Source organism: Chlorocebus sabaeus, chromosome 1, assembly GCF_047675955.1.
Source record: "Chlorocebus sabaeus isolate Y175 chromosome 1, mChlSab1.0.hap1, whole genome shotgun sequence".
Taxonomy (NCBI): domain Eukaryota; kingdom Metazoa; phylum Chordata; class Mammalia; order Primates; family Cercopithecidae; genus Chlorocebus; species Chlorocebus sabaeus.
The window spans coordinates 121,846,735-121,867,998 of NC_132904.1; the positions used below are offsets into that span (position 1 = coordinate 121,846,735).

Here is a 21,264-nt window from a genome sequence, read left to right on the forward strand (position 1 = left end):
AAAAAAAAAGAAACAAAAAAAGAAAAGAAAAGAAAAAAGCAAGCAGCTGGGGCAGATGTGCATGGTTGAGGGCTGAGACCTACCTAAGTCATGGCACCCTTTTTCATAAGTCAATGCTTCTAGGGAACTAGAATAAATATCAACTGCTCTTAAGATATCTAGAACTATAAAGCGTAATTATTCCCATTTGGTCAAGATAAATCCTTTTCAATACAGTCCCCCATCAAAACTCACTTTCCCTACAGATCCCTAATCTGTTCGTAGTTATTCACATGGCAGTAAAATGATTTCTGGAACGAACCTAGGACACCAAACAAATAAGGAAGGATATCATTATTTAGATTATCTGAATCTACTAACTTGGCCTCAATTCCTCTCAGTCTCAGTTCACTATGGAGGCAGCCTGCGGGGGAACTCTTTATGATCTCCAGGGCTCAAAGAACTCAGCAGCCTGCCACGAGGAGTTCAGCCCGCCCATGTGTGTCTTACAGCTGTCCATGGGTCACAGCTCTACAAAAACATTTACTCTTCTCAGTTATGACAAACTCACTACTCCTGGGGAATCCAGATTTCTTCTGTAAATAGGGGTGCTCTTACAAAGACGTTTTCCATTACTGGAAGCCATCACCATTTGAAAGGCAGATGGCTCCAACTTACTAAGAAAAACCACGCATTCCAGATTTTCCGTAAGTTCAATACTCAACATTCCTTTCTTTACAGTTACTTTTTTCCTGCTTTTTAATCATGGTTTCAATTAAATGAATTAAAATCACTCAGTAATCAAGGCAAATAAAACAGTTAGGTGTGAAAGAAAGACAAAGGACTCCAGGAAATAACTGTCAGAGCAGACAACAGCTTTTGCTATTAATGATATCATGGACTTCCAAGTACTCATAAAGAAATTGTTCAGAATTCACATTAGAAAAGGGTCCTTCAAAGCTGCAGAGATTATAAAGAAAAAAAAACTGTCCTAACTGTGTAACTTTAAAACAATCATTTCCGATGAGGACACCAGGCCAGGCTCACAGAGGTCTAAGCGCACTTCTCCAAGTTCTACTCACAGCACGAGTCAAGGCTGAGATAAAAACTCCTATGTGCCTTACACCAAAGTCCATAGTCTTTCCCCTCTTCAGAAATGCAAGCACTAACAGTAATTTCCAGAAAACCCATACATAACAGGGACAAAATTAAACTCACCTGCCACAGATACTGTTGCTGGGCCACTCACAATGGCACCGATGCTATTGTTGGCAAGGCACTGGTAGTAACCCAAAAGGGAGGAGTTAAGAGAAAGAATTGTCAAAGTCCCCTGATGAATCTTAATATGCTCCACGTTTCCATCCAATTTTTTTCCATTATGCAACCATGAGATATGAGTGGTCCCAGGTTTAGCAGAACAATGTAGTACTACAGGTCCACCAAGTTTCTGGACGGCAGAGAGTGGCTCAGAAGTAAAATAAGGTGCCAAGTCTACAAGGGAATATTCCCCATATGCAAAGAAAGCACGGGAGATAAGAGGAGAGAGAAAGAAGATTACGTTAAACACATTTCATCTGTATCTTTATAACTAAAGGCAATCTCTTATTTTATGTATGTTATGGTTCTTGATGCTTGTAAAAGTTCTAGCAAAATTCTTATGAGCCTATTTATTGGAAGTGAAAAAGGGCAACATGTTAGCCTAGGACTTAACAATTAGGGTACAAAAGACAAGAATGCTGATGATATAAATCAGATACAATACCAATCCTATTAATAAGAAATAGCACAGTGCAGCTGGGCCCTGGGGTCCCGCCTATAATCCCAGCACTTTGGGAGGCCAAGGCAGGTGAATCCTTGAGCTCAGGAGTTCAAGAAGAACCTGGCAACATGGCAAAATCCTGTCTCTACAAAAAATACAAAAATTAGCCAATGTGGTGGTGTACACCTGTACTTCTAACTACTCCAGAGGCTGAGGTGGGAGGATTGTTTGATCCCAGGAGGTGGATGGAGGCTGCAGTGAGCCATGACTGCACCACTGCACTCCAGCCTGGGTGACAGCGGGAGACCCTGTCTCAAAAAAAAAAAAAAAAAAAAAAGAAAGAAAGAAAGAAAGAAGGAAATGGCAAACAGCTTTTCTAATAAAGTGACTTGGAAGAATTGGAAGTTAAGAACCTGAAAAAGTGAAGACGACTTTCCAAATAGAAAGAATTATCCCCTATTTTACCATCAGGATTTGATTTATGAGAGCAAGTTTTTCTACAAATGAGGGCTGTGGTACTTTCTTATTACTTCCCTTCAATATAAAATAATGTTTAAGTTTTAAGAAAACAGAAATAGAAAGTTAGGAAGCCACAACTGAAATACAAAGGCTATCCTTTCTTAAATATAGGGCTTAGTATTTTTATGTGGGATTTGAAATTGTTTGATCTGTTATTTCTATTACTCCAGGAACATGGGAAGGCAGGGGTGTTCCTGCACCAAAGTATCCACGCAGATCCTTCTGTTCCAACCCGAAAATGGGAAGGGAGAAGAAATATTTGTTAATTTGGGGGAATAAAATACTTAAGAGAAAAAAAAAATCAATAAATTGCTGAATCTACTCCTACAGCATATTTAATCAGAAATGAAGTTAAGGGGAAGTATGACTTCTGGCTGAATCTGGGGTGGTTGTTTAGCAAAACAGAAATAAAACCACAAAACCAATATTCCCCTTATTAAATTTAATACGGCTATATGGTATTTTTAGCAGATATTAAAAACAGTACTCAATGAATAAACATCACTGTATTTGTATCTACTTATATATTCATGTTTACACAAGTCTAAAATAAAAAGAAATGCACGTGAACCATGTTTTAGGCATGGGGCTTACACACACATTTAACAACAAACACATTTATGCTTTTCAGTAACCCAAAGAGGCAGACAATAAATTAGGCAAGGTCGTAAGAGAAAGTGGCAGACCTGGAATTTGAACCAAGTTCTCTCACTCCCAATTGAACATAGTATCATGCTGATTCTAAAACTTCTCTTTGGCATATATAGTCCACATTTTATTCCTGTTCTTTCCAAATCCAGAAATTAGTAACATATCCCCTTATTTAAAAAAAAGCATGATTGGAAAATACGTATTTAAAAAAAAAAAAAAAAAAGGGATAAATTACAAGGGCCAGGACAGGAAGGCCTGCTAATGTCCAAAGCACTACTAAGAGATCCTTAAATTGCTGAATTTATCAAGTTTTTAAATCAAGTAGTTGGTCAAACCAATCTTAGAAACATCTTTAGATAGCACCATTACCACAAAGCATTGCAGTACAAATTTATTTGCTATAGGATTAAGATAAGTAAAGGCCAAACCACCCCCTCCCCAATTCTACTCTTACCTGAACTCACAGAAGAGCACAGAACTGTAAGAGTAACATATAGCAGTGTACATAAGGCTCCAAGATCCGGATGCATAGCGCCAGATGACAGAAGCAGGCAGGACAGGCTTCCAGAGCAAAACCCAGGCCTTGGTTCACTAAAAAAGAAAAAGGAAAGAAAATATAAACCATCGAAATCTTTCATCTGAGCAGCTGGAGTTGTGAGCATGATGGCTGCCATCTATTTTGAAAGTTCTGTGTAGAGTACGTCAAATACTAGGCACTTAATGTTCCAGATCTTCCCAGTTCACAAACTGATCTCTAGACACTAAAGCTAGAAGTTTTGCTCATTCTTCCAAGGTCCTAGGATATCTCTTACTACACAGATTCAACTGCCTATAATGCATTTCTACTTACACACCTCACATACATACAAAACTCAACGCAACCAACATGTATTCCTCCTCCACATCACCCAAAATAGTAAATATAAGGAAAATAACAAAATAGTGGCTAACATTTACGCAGTGTTTACTATGTGCCAGACACCATGTCAGTGCTTTAATACACGAATTTAATCTTCATAACAACCCTGTGAGATAGGTACTACTGGTTTTTGTCTCTTTTTTTCAGATGGAGGACTCCTGGCTCATGGACTGGTCAAGCACAAAGAATATTAAGGTCAGGCCTGCGTTGGGATTGGGCTTGGCACTATTGTAAGAGTGGGATAAGCCAAAAGGATAGTAATGGATGAAGCCAGAGAGGAAGGCTGGACCAGATCACATATTCAGCTTTGAAGGCCATGGTAAAGATTGTGGGATTTATTCTAAATGAAAGAGCAAACCCTTAGAGGACACAGAGAAGGGGAATGATGTAATCTTATTTATGCTTTAAAAAGATCACTGGCTGAAGTGGAAAAGGGAGACTAAGCTGGACATACTGTAATCACCCTGGAGACAGATGAGGACACAGTGGTTAGAGCAATGAGTCAACCGTGGAGGTGGAGAAAAGTAGTTGGACTCAGAATATATTATAAAGGTCGACCCAATAGGACAAGTCGAAGGCTTGGATATAGTGTGGGACAGAGATGTGTGAAGGATAACTCTCGGGTTTTGGTGACACAAAATAAATAATAGCCCTGTTTACTGAAATGGGGAAGACTAGAGAGGGAGAGACAGAAGAGAGGGTTCATCACTAGTTCTGTTTTGGCCAAGGTAAGTCTGAGCTATCTATTAGAATCCAAGTATTACTGTCAAGTCAACAGTTGCATGTGTGAGTTTGGAGCTGTATGAAGAAATCAGAGCTGGAAATGTAGATCTTCAAAGTATGAATGCCTTGGCACTAGATGAGCTCTCTCTAAGGAAAATATGTTTAGAGGACTGAGGAAAGGGGAAGAGATAAAACAGAAGAGCCTTGGAATACTCCAACCTTTAGAGATGGGAAGTAGCCAAGGACACGCAGCAGAGGTAGTTAATGAAATAGAAAAAAAATCTATTTGTCTAGGGAGAACATAAGAAATATTTCTAGGCTGGGCACAGTGGCTCACATTTGTAATCCCAGCACTTTGGGAGGCTGAGGAAGGCAGATTACTTGAGGTCAGGAGTTTGAAACCAGCCTGGCCAACATGGTGAAACCCCGTTTCTACTAAAAATACAAAAATTAGCTGAGCCTGGTGGCATGCACCTGTAATCCTAGCTACTTGGGAGGCTGAGGCAGGAGAATCGCTTGAACCTGGAAGGTGGAGGTTGCAGTGAGCCAAGATCGTGCCACTGCACTCCAGGCTGGGCAACAGAGCCAGACTCCATATCAAAAAAATAAAAATACATTTAAAAAATAAGAAAAAGAAATATTTCTAGAAGAAGAGTGTGATCAACAGTCTCAAACATCAATGAAAAGCAGAGTAAGATGAGACACCATCAGAAAGGACTACTGAAGGTCGTTGGTGATATTGTCAAGAGTGGTTTCAGTGGAGAAAAGACAAAAGCATGATGGTGGGTTCAGGGTAGAATGGGAAGACAGGAAACAGAAAGCAGGCACAGACACTTCCTTCCAGGGTTCTGCTATACAAAGGCAGCAGAAAAACAGGGAGAATTGCTGAAGACAGATGGTAGTCAAGGGATGGTTTGTTTGTGGTGTGTGTGTGTGTGTGTATTTTACTATAGAGACAGTATAGCACATTTGGTAAAATTTAAAAAGTTTCACAAAACCCAGCACTGGCAAGAATGTGAGCAAAAATCATTATCACATATTGCTGGTGGAAATAAAATCAGTACATATTTTTTGGAGGCAGTCTGCTATTTCTATCAAAAATCATTCATGCAACAAACACTTATTGAATACTTATCATATGCTAAGACTATCCTAAGAGGTGGAATTGAGCAATTAAAATTGTATACATAAAACTAACACATAAAAATGTATACCATATATTCAAGTAGGAGAGATGGACAATATAAAAGATAAATAAAACTAGTAAAATTAACAATGTCCATGCCATTCTCCAGATATGGCCAATTCTTTCTCTTCTATCCTTCCTCTACACCTGGGACATGCGTAACCACAGCACTCAATACTCTCTTATGTAACTTATCTAGTGACACAACTGTGACCTCTTTGAAGGCAAGAATGACAACATATTTAGCTTTGCAAAATTTTAGTGCCTAGCAGAAAGTAGGTATTTCAAAAATGTTTCTTAAAATGAAAGGAATACAATAGAATGCAATTCCAAGAAGTACCTTAAGGAGTAGTGTTTAATGAGAACTGCCATCTCATCTGAATTTGGTATATTCTAGCTGTATTGTTTATTCCTTCACTCATTTATTCATTCATATGTATAATTTTAAAAATCAACCAAAAATACAGTAAGTGTCTACTATATGCCAGGTACTATGCTAGACTAGGCTACTATGTCTGCGAATCATGCCCCATGTTCCTGCTTAGCCAGGGCTAGACACTGGACCTATGACTACAGAATACAACAAAATCTAATGACAGTACTACATTAATGACATTTTAGAAATGAGAATTTTACGTGCATTTTCATTTATGCAAAGAAAGATGAATGCTAACCATTAATAAAATTAGGTAGTAATATAGACGAAGGGCACCTTAAGTACAGCAATAAATCAAATAGTATCTCCCAGAATCTGCTCACCTTCTCTATGCCAAGTACTCCAAAATCTAAAAGGTGCAAACTCAAGTTTCTCTAGCTCACAGATATCAGGTTATGAATCCGCTTTTCCAGTTTTTTCTTGCTGACCTCCTTTAAAAAGTGGGAGAGGGACTACTGGCATGACTCAACGGCAGAAGAGTCCAGCTGTGTGAAAACTTTTTTGGTTTATTTGAATTCTCACTTGGTTCAAGGGTAAGAACTGACACAACACTGGAAAGTAGTCAAGGCAAAGTAAACATTCAAATAACTTGTTAACAGGAAACATTTTCCTGAGAGAACGAGGACAAGAAGGATTGTGATTGTTTCTTCCTTTTGCCAAATCTTTCAGCTATTTATTTGTTAAAAAGCACTGAAACAAATTTCAGAGTCAACTTTAACCCTAGTGCATGACCTACTGAGTGACTTTATAGTTGTCCTTGAAAGTTTCACAGTTCATTACAGCTACCTAAATATTATCACACAGGAATCTTCTTTATTGAGTCTATCTTTCTATTGGGTTACTCTTTACATGCTCTCAGTTGATTTTGGAAGTTGGAAAGAACCTACGGCCAGAAAAGGCATTTACTAAATACGTGTTGGCTTGGTTTGTATTTATCCAAGGCAAGCCTGCTCAGTTTGTTAAAGAACTGTGATAATGACAACAAGGAGTTGGATTCTGCTGTTTTATGGAGTTGGGTAGCTTGACATTATGGTCAACAGCTAGTTACAGCACCCCAGGCCCAACCTCACAAATAAACATTACTGACCACACAAAGATTAGATACGGATAAATCACAGTATATCCATTAGTACTACTGGAAAATCTTTCAATGATATGTCATTTTCAAAACTACGATCTTTATCAAAAAAGAAACCCTTAATATTAGTATTATGGCTATTTAACTAGTAAGTTATTAGAAAACCAAATATATATGTAATTTATTCATGTGTGTGTATATGTACATGCAAATGCGTGTGTGTGTGTGTGTGTGTGTGTGTGTGTATTTAAGTTCCCCTACATTGCTCTGGCAAATAGACACAATTTTGTTTGACAAAGTTTACCATAACTAACAAGGTTTCTGCCATCTTCTTATTCACAAGTCAGTGGCCTTAACGTGTATGTCATTTTTCTTACCTACAGAAATTGACCTTGGCAAAGGGGACAATAATCCTAATTTCCTCTACATAGGTGTTATCTCATCCTCCTTACCTTTTCTTTCAATCTGGAAATAATGACCAGCAGAGAAAAACATCCATGATAAGGATAACTATCCCACTCTACACCACACATAACATGGGCATATTACTTGCCAAAGGTGCTTAACCTCTGTTCTAGTGAACATAACATTCAAATCTCCTCGTGTAAAAATTAAAAACAGAATTCTGATTTAAATCATGTCAGAGAGAATAGAATTCTGACTTAAACCACACTGCCTTTTTTTTTTTTCTTACTTCAGGGATTTTTTTTTACTTCAGGTTTCATTTTGAATTTTTTTAAAGCACTCTATGTTGTCAACATAATGCCTGGTGATACTTTAAACAAATTATTCAAGTTTTCTTCACATATTTTATATGTCAGTTTTAGAAGAATTGCTAAATTTCTACACAAATACTCGTCCAAAAAAAGTACACATTCAATACAGAATGTGCAGAAAATACATAAACATATAAAAAGGAAAGTAAACACGACGGTCCCGCCCCCTATAGAAAACAAGTCAATATTCTGATGCACTTCCTTCTCATCTTTTCCATATATGCGGTGTACTGTATTTACATCATTGTGATAATACATGTTAGGGTTTTAAATGCTTTAATTGATTATTTAATGATCATTTTTCCTTATTAAAATTCTTTTTTTGTTATTTGTGAGATGGAATCTTGCTGTTGCCCAGGCTGCAGGGCAGTGGAGTGATCTCGGCTGGCTGCAGCCTCCACCTCCCAGGTTCAAGTGACTCTCTGCTTCAGCCTCCAGAGTAGCTGGGATTATAGGCGTGTGCCACCACGCCCGGATAATTTGTGTATTTCTAGTAGAGATGGGGTTTCGTCATGTTGGCCAGGTTGGTCTCAAACTCCTGGCCTCAAGTAATCCGCCCGCCTCAGCCTCCCAAACTGCTAGGATTACAGGCATGAGCCACTGCCCCTGGCCCTTATTAAAATTCTTCATAAACAAACCATTTAACAGCTGCAGAGAATTTACTGCATGGATGTCTTGTATTTTAGTCTACTTAACCATTCTCTTTTGGATAGTTAGGCTACATTTTTATATATGGGGGTGTGTGTGTGTGTGTGTATATGTGTGTGTGTTACTTTTTTGCTATTCTAGATAATACTGCTATGAACATTTTGTCCATAAATCTTAAACCACTCTTCTAATTATGCCCTTAGGACATTTTTAGGAGTAGAATTATATTGGATCAGGGAGTACAAACATTTTCAAGACTCTTAATACATATTGTCAAGTTGTGTTCCAAAAAGAGGCCCCCAATAGCCAACCCCATCCCTCACAACCAAAATCAGCAGATGAAGGTAACTCCCCATCACTGGCAAATGGTTTAGATCCTCACACTGGTAAGCAAAGTGTGGATATAAATCATGACTTTGAGTAATGAACTAAAATACTTGCTAAGGCATAAAGCGACTTTCACACTCTATTAGGGATTTTTTAAAACAATATTCTAAAGTTACATAAAAGTAACTGGAAAAAGAATGTAAGGCATGGACATTGGAGGCCATATTCATCAAACTTGGTCAATCCGTGAACTTCCAATGACGAAAAACCAATGTGGACACAAAACCTCTGCTTTTTACCCATAATCTATTCTATAGTAGAATAAGGAGTTACTGTTGTTACACTGTGTGGTTCTAACTCATTAAACGTATTTCTCAAAATAAATTTATATGCAAAAACTGCTGACACCTTAAGGGAATATTTGCTGACATTCAAAACAGTAAATTGCCATTCATTTCAAAACCGTATTCTCCCTTTCCTACTGCTTTTCTTGTCCGTTTAATATATGTGTGTATATATATTAAATGTACATATATATGTACATATATATGTGTGTATATATATGTACCCCTCCCTAATCTACTAGAGGTAATAAAATCAGTAAAGAGGTTAGAATTTGAATTTGATTCCTTATGTGAAAAACAGAAGTGGTGGGCTCATCGAACCCAGTGGTCTCAAATGGAATTAGCACAACTACGAGAAAGTTCTTCCATCTCCTTCCCATCTTCATATAAAGCTAGTGGCCGACATAATTGCATTCTTTTCACTGACATGCCGAGTGGGTGATTTGTCTGAGAAGACGCTTAGTGGTCACTTTGCTCTCAGGAAAGCGCCTGGTCTAGTCTCCCCAGAGAAAGACTGTAGAACATGCACACACAAAAAACACACAAAATGCAGCTAAGTGTCGTAAAACCATTAACCCATCTACAAAGCAGGACAACTTGTTCCTCAATGCTGTAAAAATCTCTGGAGGCTCCCCAGTCTTGTGTGGCACAAGTACTGCTCCCAAAGTCCAAATGTCACTAAGCAACAGCTGGTGTTTCCTAAGTCACAGGGCTTTCTTTAAGCCTTTCTCCCACATCCACATAGAAGGCAGTCTGTCCTATAAGCTCTACTTTATATGCCACTCCAAGCTTAGAGCATTTCTGTGGGCAGAGGGAAGCTAAAGGTATACCTCATCCTAGAATAAGAAAGGAAATACTCTCCTAATGTTTACTTAACTTATTGTTCAGGTTGTGAACTTACTGCTTTTATAACCCCTTTTCAACATGCTGCCAGAATAATCCTTTGGGAAAAGTCTTTCCTGAATTTCTAGATTTGATTACTTTGTTTTTGAAGCAACGCCTTTGCTTTCATAAGGACGATCGAGGCTGTCTTTCTGAATCATTCTTCTTCCTAGCCTCCTATTCCAAACTTTCTTGTAGTTTTCTTTCAAGCTTAGGAAATAACTGTGATTAATCTGTGAGCAAAAACTTGGCTTTGAGATCAGTATAGTTCCTCAAAATAGGAAATTATTTAAGTTAGATTCTGTTTTTTAAAAAGAATCTTATTCTGTATGAAACATGGTAATTTCCTTTTTTAAAATAATGATTGATCTCTATTTTCAAACAATCTATCTCAAAATATGCTATTGATCAACTAAGAAAAACTTATTTTCAGAACTACAAGGAAAAACAAAAACATGTCTACTTAAAAATTCTTGATTAAATACTATCAAGATTAGTGCAGTCCAATTTCAATTATGGAAGTCAAATATAGTATATACTTTTTTTTAACCCATTGGGCTACCTTGACCTTAACCACAGGCAACTTTAAATCTCCTGTCAGTTTTCTTCATTCTGAATATTTAACTAAGAAGTTAACATCATTTCCTACAGAAACTTCTCAAATAACTCTACTTTTCATGTAAGTATTCATTCAATCAATCCATTTAATACACAGAACATCTACTTTTGGCAAGAACCTATAAGGGGTACAAAGATGCACCGAACTAAAGGAGACTGCTCAATTGAGAAACAAGGGTATGAACATAATTGTCTCTAGAAAAAAGAAAAAAGTCTTAAATGCAATAAGAGAGTAAAAAGTATTGAAAGAGTTCAAAATAGAGGAATTCATCTTTCATTCAGTAAATACTTGGTGCATGCGTACTATATACCAGGCACTGAGCTATCCTGGAAACTCAGCCATGAATAAAAGAGACATAGTGTCTGCCCGCATGAGGCTTACAATCAGGTGAGGAAAGGTGACAAGTAAGGAAGCAATTAAAATACAGACTCATCTAACATAGGAATGGCGCAGATAGCAACTTTTGCTATAATGGCTCACAGAAAGTTATTCCACTTTTTAAAAAATACAGCTTCGTTTTATTCAGTACAACAACTTTTTCAATCAGAAACTAAAGAAAAACACTCTAAAAAGTGATACTCTGATATTATAGCTTCAGGCAAAGCTGCACACACCAATTTATATAATACCACAGTTTTTAGACTTTACACCACGTCATGTAGAAAAAAGTGGATTGCATGCTATGTTTGGATGACCCCAAACGTTGTGCTTAGTGTTCATATGCCAACTGAGGGGGAGGACAGTGGGCATTCTACTGATCTTCTGTGAGATTCCACTAATTAGTGAGATTCTTGTAATCTTCTGTCTGCAGTGTGTGTGCACCATTTCCGCGAGTTGTGAAACACTTGTGTTGAGCTTTTGTTTTGCCATAAGGCGATTTTAGGTGCTTTTATTTTCTAAGTGCAGTTTGAATGTGAGGTAACTATGAGCCTTAAGAAGACTTCCAGTGTCCAAAAACCCATTTCCTGACTCTACACCACCCGTGAAGGAATTCCTCACCATTCCTCTTTCACCAGTCTCAAGGCTTCTCTTCCTCCTTTCACAAGCATCATAAACTCAGTGCATTTTATTTAAGAACAAACTGGATGTATTTACTTTTAAAGTGTCTTTTACCATCTCTACAAAAGTGCTTTCACTGCTCCATTGATACGTTTTTCTGTCTGTGAAATCTGGCTATCTTGGATTGGGAAAGAACATATGACTCTTTCCATGAAAAGCAACGGACATGCTTTATACTAAAAGGCAGAATTTTTAGGAAACAAAGGTTTTCAGAGATTAAAGCAGTTACATGAGAAAGAGACAGGTGAGCAACAGAATAAAGCAAATACAGGTAGGTGCTCCAGGAAAAAGAGAAAGCTCACTTAACCTAGATTTGGACTTGGAGAGGGGAAGACTTCTCAGAGGAAACAATGACCAGATGAAATCAGATGGATACGTTTGGGGGATGCAGTAGAGGAGGCGAGGAAGAGAAGGAAGGAAGTATTCCAAGCAGAAAGAACAATGTGTTTGCAGAATCAGAGTAAGGAGGCATGGGCTGGAGAATACAGTAAGAAGAGAAGGATAAGACACAGTGAGAGGAAAGCAACATAGGTGAGCAGAAACAAGAGTGTCAAGAACAACATAAATCATGTTAAAGTGTTTGGCTTTTACTCTGAGAGGAGGGTGTTAAAGGCTTTTAAGCAGGCAAGGACATGATCAGTCCCACACCTTTGAAAAATCACTGACACTGCAATGTGGAATATGGCTGAGGATAAGAGAAGTTAGAAGGCTATCGTGAAAGATATGGGGACCTGTACTGGAGAAATATCACGGAATAAATTTGAAAGGTTTTTCAAAAATTTTTAAGACACAGTCATATTTAAAAGATGTAAGAGGCCAGGAGCGGTGGCATACACCTATAATCCCAGCACTTTGGGAGGCCAAGGTGGGTAGATCACTTGAGCACAGAAATTCCAAGACCAGACTGGGCAACATATGGAGATCCCATCTCCACCAAAAATACAAAAAGTATCGAGGCGTAGTGGTGCACACCTGCAGTCTCAGCTACTAGGGAGGATGAGGTGGGAGGATCCCTTGAGCCCAGGAGGTTGAGACTGCAGTGAGCTATGATCGCACCATTGTACTCCAGCCTGGGTGACAGAGTGAGGCTCTGGGATCAACAGGACTTGGATAATGAATGAGTTGGACTGGAAAAGAATAGGACCTAGGACATCTTTGGAATCCATTCATCTATCCACTGCTCTGCTTCCCCACTGCTGTGACTATAAATAAGGAATCGAGGCTGCTGTCCAGAATTCTGACTTAGACAAGTGAGTGAGTGGATGACGTGCATTTACGGAGATGGGAAATGTGTAAGGAGCAGCAGGGTCTTCTGTGGTCTGCTGCCGCTGTTTGAGGTGGTGGAGGGAATGGAGAGCATCTGAAGGTGTGGAGATAACGAGATGAGCTGGACGTAAGTGGGTTCTAAGGAAGGTCGGGCAGGCAAGCAGAAAGAAGCCTGAAGCTCTTAAGAGAGATTTGGGTCGCAGATGACACTCTGGCAGGCAACAGCAGACACACGGAACTATGGCTCAGACTGAATCCCAAAACTACCATGCTTGAAGGGGTAGGAACTCCTCATTCAAAATAAACCACACTGTCAATACTACCAATGAAAAAATTTTAAAACAAAAAAGGAAAAGACAGAAATGATATTCCAGGGATGGAGTCAAACACTCAGACTTTAAAAATGAGATTCTTAATGTGATTTAATTTCACATTTCACACTGTTATACCTTTCCAAGGTACTACAGTGTAGGGTAATCAGATACATTCCTTAACCGCTGACTCCATGTTTTGATTCGGGACAGTCTTCATGCTGTCCACAGGGGGTCTCCCAAAATGAGAGTAACAGCTGGCATACATCTTCCATGATTCTACAGGAGGAAAGGAGAAGCAAACAGAGTGCTACAAGTCTAGTCGCAACAAACATACTATCTAATAGCATGCTACTCTCTGGGGCTTATGGGGGTTTCTTTAGAAACTAAAGAATTTCTTAAAGCAGTCATGTGCAATTAACAATGATGTATCTTCTGACCTGCCACATAGCTCCCAGTCCATAGGAGGAACATATAAATCTTATCAAAGTAGAGCTGCAGGATCTCAGACACCAAGGCCCACTGTCAATCACTGGGAGCGCTCTCTTCCTGCCAGAACGAAGCCCCCTGGGTTTGAAATGCAGCTTTCCACAGTACTCACTTTATAAGCACTTATTAATGATCGTGCAATCATTCAGATCAACTTAAAAAAAAAGTTCACACCTACAGACTTCACAACCCTTCCCCCACTTCTCCCAAGTCTCAATCGAGTCAGCCAAGCATACAAACGATCCTGCTGCCTGCAAAAGCATTTCCTTTCACTGTGGACTGCCAAAAGTAGAGGAAGAAAATGGAAGTGACTTGGAGTTATGGCACCAAAAAGGCCAAATGAGCAAAGAAATAATCAACTCCACATGAGCCACTTCAGCTCCAACACAATGAAAAGGGCCCAGGACGAACCCCAGGAAAGGTCACTGAGATCAAGGGTCACACGCAGAAAAAGGCAACAGTGAGGGGCTGCCAGCTGCAACAGGAATCAATGTGGTCCTAATTACACCGAAGGAGAGGGGACAAGAGCTCAGTTAGGTTCTATTCACAATATTTGTGTGTTTTTAAAAAAAAGTCAAGTGTTCCTGTTCCACTCTCTTTCTAAGAGACTATTTCTTCCTGCCACTAGAGCACAGGAAGCCAAGAATTGTGAAGATAATCCTGGCATCCACAGTGGCTTGTACAGGAGCATTATAAATATTTAAAAGCATAGCTGCATACAAATGGTGAAATTCTAAAAAGCACTGTGAGAGAGATTATTAAAAACACAAAATACAGAAAATTTCAAGGGGATTATTTTGCAAGTCCCATGGAGTCAGCACTTGCTACAAATCCAGCACTTGGTAGATTTTCAAGTTTGTCACTGGAATTGGCTTCCTGGGAAAAAATAACCGTTATGGTAACCACAAAACAAATGCTAAAAGCTAAGTTTGCTAAGAACTAGCTATTGCAAAGATGCAGACACACATTTCACTAACTTCTGATGGAGGAGGAGGAGGAGGAATATGGACACATTTGACTAACTTCTGATGAGGATGAGGAGGAGGAATATGGACACATTTGAAAAAGAGCTCCATACGGGTGTTAGGCAATGTAACTAACAGAGTTGTTAACATGTCCAGCACTTTGCTTAGACCTGACTGACGCACTGGACTAACCTAAGTACAAGAGTTTCCCCAGCAGTTACAAAAGACTCATCCTCATGGGGTCTGGCTTAGATTCCATTTTAATAACAAGGAGAAACTCATTTCCATGAAGTATATTATTCAAATATACAGTCAAGCATTGAAAAGGCAGATAAGAAAAAACAGAAATCTTGGAAAAGGATCTTCGCTGCAAATAAACTTGAATCAATGCTGGCTGAACACTGGGTCTCTGCCACAATGACTTTTACGTTATCTTACTGTCAGGTTATGAGTTTCCTAGAGACCTAGAACATATTAATACTAGTTTCCAAGTACCTTATTCCATCTTTAAACTTGGCCACATACAATAATGGAAGAAATCTAGATTTCTTATAAGCCCCTGCTTGGTTCAGACTGGTAATGGGAATTAGGTCAGACACAGCTTCATCAAAGCTGTCATCCTATCATGGAAGAGAGGCTGTGCATTGATAAAGGGGTTCTTCAAGCACATTCATAAGCTGATGTACAAGTCAATCACGGATTACTATGTAGTTAGTACGTAACTGGCACCAATTGACTGATAAGTCCAAAATTAAGTAAAAACAGATATTGGCCTATGCCAGGAAAACTTGCACCCTCGAAAACTTTAAATCACTGTCAGGCAGTTAAAACCAAAGTAACCATCAGGATACAATGCTCTGATGAACTAGAAAATAGAAAAACAAATCAATTAGGATCACAACATCTTTGTAAACATAACACGACGCAGCATGAAGTTTTAATCCAATTAGAAAAGCCCGAGAAGTGGCCTTTGGCATCAGGTCCAGCCTATCAAAAATAAAGCAAAGTTTGTTGGAACAACTCTGCTCGGCCACATATGCATGAAGCAGCAGCGGCTGGACTGTAACATAACACTGGCAGGACGGTCAAAAAAATTCACAGACACTGATACAGAAAAGGTACATACACACACACATAAATACACACATGTATACGTACTACCAAAAAACACAGCCGCAGATAGAACCAACCTGGAACACAGAAAAACTTATTCCAATGATGCCCCTCTGTGCAAAACGTAATCCCTTATTAATTATTCATTGCAGGCCATAGTCATCAAACTTTGTCAATCTGTGAACTTCCAATGAAGTTCGTTAATCCCTAATTAATTATTTTTAGTATCAATGTATAAAGCAGGCATGAATATCATTCTCATTATGATTACATCTTATTTTTAAACACATATAGTCTTAACTCCAACATTATGACCCAATTTATTCGTTAATGACTATTTCCAAAAAATCAAGAACATCAAACACTTTCTTTCTTTAATGTACCACAACCAATAAAGGTAATTCCAAAAGAATTCCAATTTTTTTGGCACAATAACAGCAGCACGAGAGTAAATATGCAGTTTCCCAAGGTGACTGACTTCTTTAAAGAAACAATTCTCATGTATAAGTCTTGGCATAGTTCTTAAAGCTTCTGTATTATACTGTACTCATATTTCAGTTACACAATAACAGACCTTATGTTTACAGAATACACTTCTACCTGTATATATCCTTGTAGGCCTCCCTCTTCTTTGAAGGACTTGTCATTGTTGACTTCTGTGCACAACATGAGGGTTTCTTTTGTTTTTAGTGAGTTTTCTTAAAACGTACAACTTTACTCATATTTTTTTGAGACAGGGTCTCGCTCTGCTGCCCGGACTGCAGTGCAGTGGTGCAATCACGGCTCACTGCAACCTCTGCCTCCCGGGCTCAAGTGATCCTCTCACCTCAACCTCCCAAGCGGCTGGGACCACAGGTGCAAGCGATCACACCTGGCTAATTCTTCTACTTTTTGTAGACACAGGGTCTCTCATGTTGCCCAAGCTGGTCTCAAACTCTTGGCCTCAATCGATCTGCCTGCCTCAGCCTCCCAAAGTGCTGGGATTACAGGCATGTGAGCCACCACAACCCGCCTACAACTTGATTCTTTATGTAACACTATGTAAACTAATTTGGGTCTGAGGATTATAAGAATGCTGGGGGATGGATCCTTAACTTAATTTTTTAAAATCTCTTCATTCAACCTATTTTCTTTCTTTTCTTTTTTTGGAAGATGGAATCTCTCTCTGTTGCCCAGCCTGGAGTACAGTGACACAATTATGGCTAACTGCAGCCTTGACCTCCCTGGGCTCAGGTGAGCCTCCCACCTCAGCCTCCCGAGTAGCTGGGACCACAGGCGTGCACCACCACACTCGGCTACTTTTTGTATTTTTAGTAGAGACAGGTTTCACCATCTTGGCCAGGCTGGTCTTGAACTTCTGATCTCAAGTGATCTGCCCGTCTTAGCCTCCCAAAGTGCTAGGATTATAGGTGTGACCCACTGCACCCGGCCCATTCAACCCATTTTCTAAGGACAGACTGAGTGGGGTGGGAATCTACAACCTAAAACTGCAAAGAGCAGCTTTTCATTCATTTATGCAGCAAAACATACTGCGCTCCTATATTCAAGGTAGTTAGGGAAAAAATATGGGTGGAGGGATAAAGTAGAATAAAATAACAGAGACTTTGACCTCATTTCTTAAAACACTCAATCTCTGACATCTTTAACTCTTGTATAGCAATTCATAAGCAATTGAATTTTAAATTTTTTCGGTATAAAAAAGTTTCAAAACATGACAGGATCCCTAATTTTTTAAAACAATATATTGAAAACAAAATTATTAGTTGGTGGTCTAAATGGATTCATCTCCTTTTCCTAGAGAATGTTAGGCAGAACACTTACTAACTTAGTATGGCTTAGGTCCTGTCTGCAAAGGGAAAAAAAACTCCACAGGTTTTTCCAGCTTTAGAATTCTATGACAATATTTACAACTGCTGTGTGTAAATGAAAAAACATACAAACACTTAAAAGTTTATCTTACACTATAGTTTTGCCTCATCTATGGCAGGCTCCAAAAATGACTGCACTAAGAGGAAAGGAGGGAAAAAACTGCAAAGATATCCAAAATCAACAAAATGTCAGCTCCAAACATTTAAGTTCATCACTTCAGTTTGCAAGCAAAAAAGTGTGTTCATGTTCACTCAAAAAAACAAAAAGCTCATCCTGGCTAACACGGTGAAACCCCGTCTCTACTGAAAAATACGAAAAACTAGCCGGGCGAGGTGGCGGGCGCCTGTAGTCCCAGTTACTCGGGAGGCTGAGGCAGGAGAATGGCGTGAACCTGGGAGGCGGAGCTTGCAGTGAGCTGAGATCCGGCCACTGCACTCCAGCCTGGGTGACAGAGCCAGACTCCGTCTCAAAAAAAAAAAACAAAAAACAAAAAACAAAAAACAAAAAGCTAAGTTGAAAAGAAAAAAGAAAAAAAAAACAGTAGAAGACGTGAAGTTCAGAGTTTCATTCTAAGAACCTGGAGAGGTGGGCCTTTCACTTTATATTTGGGTAAAGAATTTAGAGAAATTTCCCTAGCCAACTTTACTTTGTGAACGTCACGGCCACTGTCAAACAGTCAGTGAGGTATCCGTAGAATTCTGGTGACTGTCAGAAACACGTATACAGTAGAAGAGATAGGTCTTCTCCTGAAGACTCAGTATTTATCTCAAAAAAAGAATCTCGGGCTGGACATGGTGGCTCACGCCTGCAATCCCAGCACTTTGGGAGGCCGAGGCAGGAGGATCACTTGAGGTCAGGAGTTCGAGACCAGTCTGGCCAACATGGTGAAAACCTCTGTCTACTAAAAATACAAAATTTAGCTGGGTGTGGTGACGGGCACCTGTAATCCCAGCTACTCGCGAGGCTGAGGCAGGAGAATCGCTTGAACCCAGGAGGCAGAGATTGCAGTGAGCTGAGACCGTCCCACTGCACTCCAGCCAGGCAACAAGAGTGAAACTCCATCTTCAAAAAAAAAAAAAAAAGGAATCTCTGGTTATGAACAAAAGAGCATTTCCAATTTGAAAACTATTTAGTTACAAAGTGTTCCAAGAACTTACGTTTTAAGATGTTTCATAACTCCACATAATCATCTTTTTCTCTTCCCAGTTTCCCTGCCAACCTAAGTAAGTACCTCAGGAGAAAAGGATCAGATGGCAAATGTAAGTATTCCAAAACAGAAGAAATGATTTTGTTGATTTAAATTACCTTCTATGCTTGAACAGCCTCAGGGTGCAAATAAAACATACTACTAATTAAAAGAACCAATAGTAGTACTAATAAAACATCTACAAAGCAGTTTTTATATAGACAGAGGCTTTTAGGTACTTGCCTCCTAACCTCAGCACATGGAACAATGAATGTGCCCCTAAAACAATGTGAACTATTTCCACTTCTGTTGGAGAAGAATAAATAGTCAACTTAAGTCTATGGCTGGAGAGAGAGAACCCTACTTGATACTGAGGCATCATAAAAACTTGGGCATAAATCTTACAGATGAAGAAGCATCTAGCATGAGAAACAGCACAGAAGCCATTTCCCAAGATAGATAACTGTACATAGGTCATTGTACCCAATGGAAATCACAGCAATGGTTCCCAAACTTTGGGATTTCGATAAACAGAAAATTTACAAACAAAATACCTGTATGTCCTATGTAAGCTTTCCAAAATCTGCCCTGAAAACATTTTTTAAAAATTAGTAACTGCCATCTACTATTGGTATTTCATTAGAAAACAAAGTAGTAAGCAAGAAGTAATTTCAGTATAAATGCAGCTTATGACTTTTGGTTAGCTGTTTCCCATTTTACTCCAGACGAATATAAAATCTTTATTAGAGATCATGCTGGTTCAAAGATCAGTGTCAAAAAACAACTAATCTAGAGACTTAACGTTTTCACTGTCTTAAATCAGTAGGATTATGCTACAACTGCTCAACCCACACATTTGGCTCTGAAACAGGCTGAGTCATCCGTATGCACAGGTAGTCCGCAGCTCTTCATCCTCAGTGTCAGCGACAGTCTTCCCTAAAGCAGCATTATCACTCTTCTCAGCAGTGACAGGTTTCTGCCACTCAAAAAGACCCAATGTGTCCCAGAGTCCCATCCCTGTCTTCAGGATTAAGCTTCCCCTCCAAAATAAGCCGAACTCTTAGACCTTGCTGGGAAGCTGATGTCTCAGAGGCAGGACCCTCATCATAAGCAGCCCTGTATTCCACTCAAACCCCCCCATCGCCCCCTCGCTCTCTCGGCACACTGCTCTCCAATGTCACGTTTTCAAACTGTTTTCCTTCCACACTCATGGCCTTCATTTTCATTTTCATCTGATTTCTCGTGTGTAAAAAGCATAGACAAGGAAGAGTCATGAAGGGACAGAGCAGATGATCCTACCTGACTCACTGTACTCAAAAATAAATAAACAAAAGAGTGAGACTAGTTTATTCACAGGTCACATAAATGCAAAAAACGTCTTTGGGAACAGGGGTCTGGGGATATACGGGAAATCCCTGTACCTTCCACTCAGTTTTGCCGCGTATCTAAAATTGCTCTAAAAAATAATTGTTTAAAATATTTCTAGAGGAACTAGATGAACCACTAGTTTGTCAGTTCCATGAGAAAAGGGACCTTGTCTATTTTGCTCGTCACTGTACAGATACCACCACCTTGCACGAAATGAGTGCTTAGTAAATTGTGATAAATGAAAGAACTTCCACCGTGAGAAACCCAGCAATGTTTTCTGGGAATTACGAAGTTACTTAACCACACCGACTTATGTTTTACTACAATTTTTAAAAAGTGATTACAGGATATATAATTTAAAATAGGTACTAAAGTCAAGGCGACTAACCAAGAGCATGGTGCAGCGCTACAGTAAAAACATGGGCAGGCTGGGCACGGTGGCTCACGCCTGTAATCCCGGCACTTTAGGAGGCCAAGGCAGGCGGATCACGAGGTCAGGAGTTCGAGATCAACCTGACCAACATGGTGAAAACCTGTCTCCAATAAAAATACAAAAATTAGCCAGGCATGGTGGTACATGCCTATAATCCCAGCTACTCAGGAGGCTGAGGCAGGAGAATCGCTTGAACCTAGGAGGCAGAGGAGGTTGCAGTGAGCCAAGATCGCGCCACTGCACTCCAACCTGGGCGACAGGGTGAGACTCCGTCAAAAAAAAAAAAAAAAGGCAAAAATTAAAATAGTTTAGCAAAAGGGTCCCTTTAAACCTAAGGGAAAAAGACCACAAACAACACC

At 39.3% G+C, this 21,264-nt stretch overlaps 1 protein-coding gene across 7 annotated transcripts in view; it reads right to left on the bottom strand.

Annotated features, from left to right (window-relative positions):
• Positions 1 to 21,264, bottom strand: part of CDON (cell adhesion associated, oncogene regulated) — a 241,430-nt gene that overhangs the window by 60,493 nt on the left and 159,673 nt on the right. For all 7 annotated transcript variants that reach the window (XM_038004852.2, XM_073022154.1, XM_073022155.1 and 4 more), the window contains exons 2-3: positions 3,363 to 3,499; positions 1,198 to 1,470 (exon numbers count right to left, since the gene is read on the bottom strand). In XM_038004852.2, the coding sequence (XP_037860780.2) occupies positions 1,198 to 1,470; positions 3,363 to 3,438 (349 nt within the window). In that variant the 5' untranslated portion in view covers positions 3,439 to 3,499. The remainder of the gene's footprint in view (positions 1 to 1,197; positions 1,471 to 3,362; positions 3,500 to 21,264) is intronic.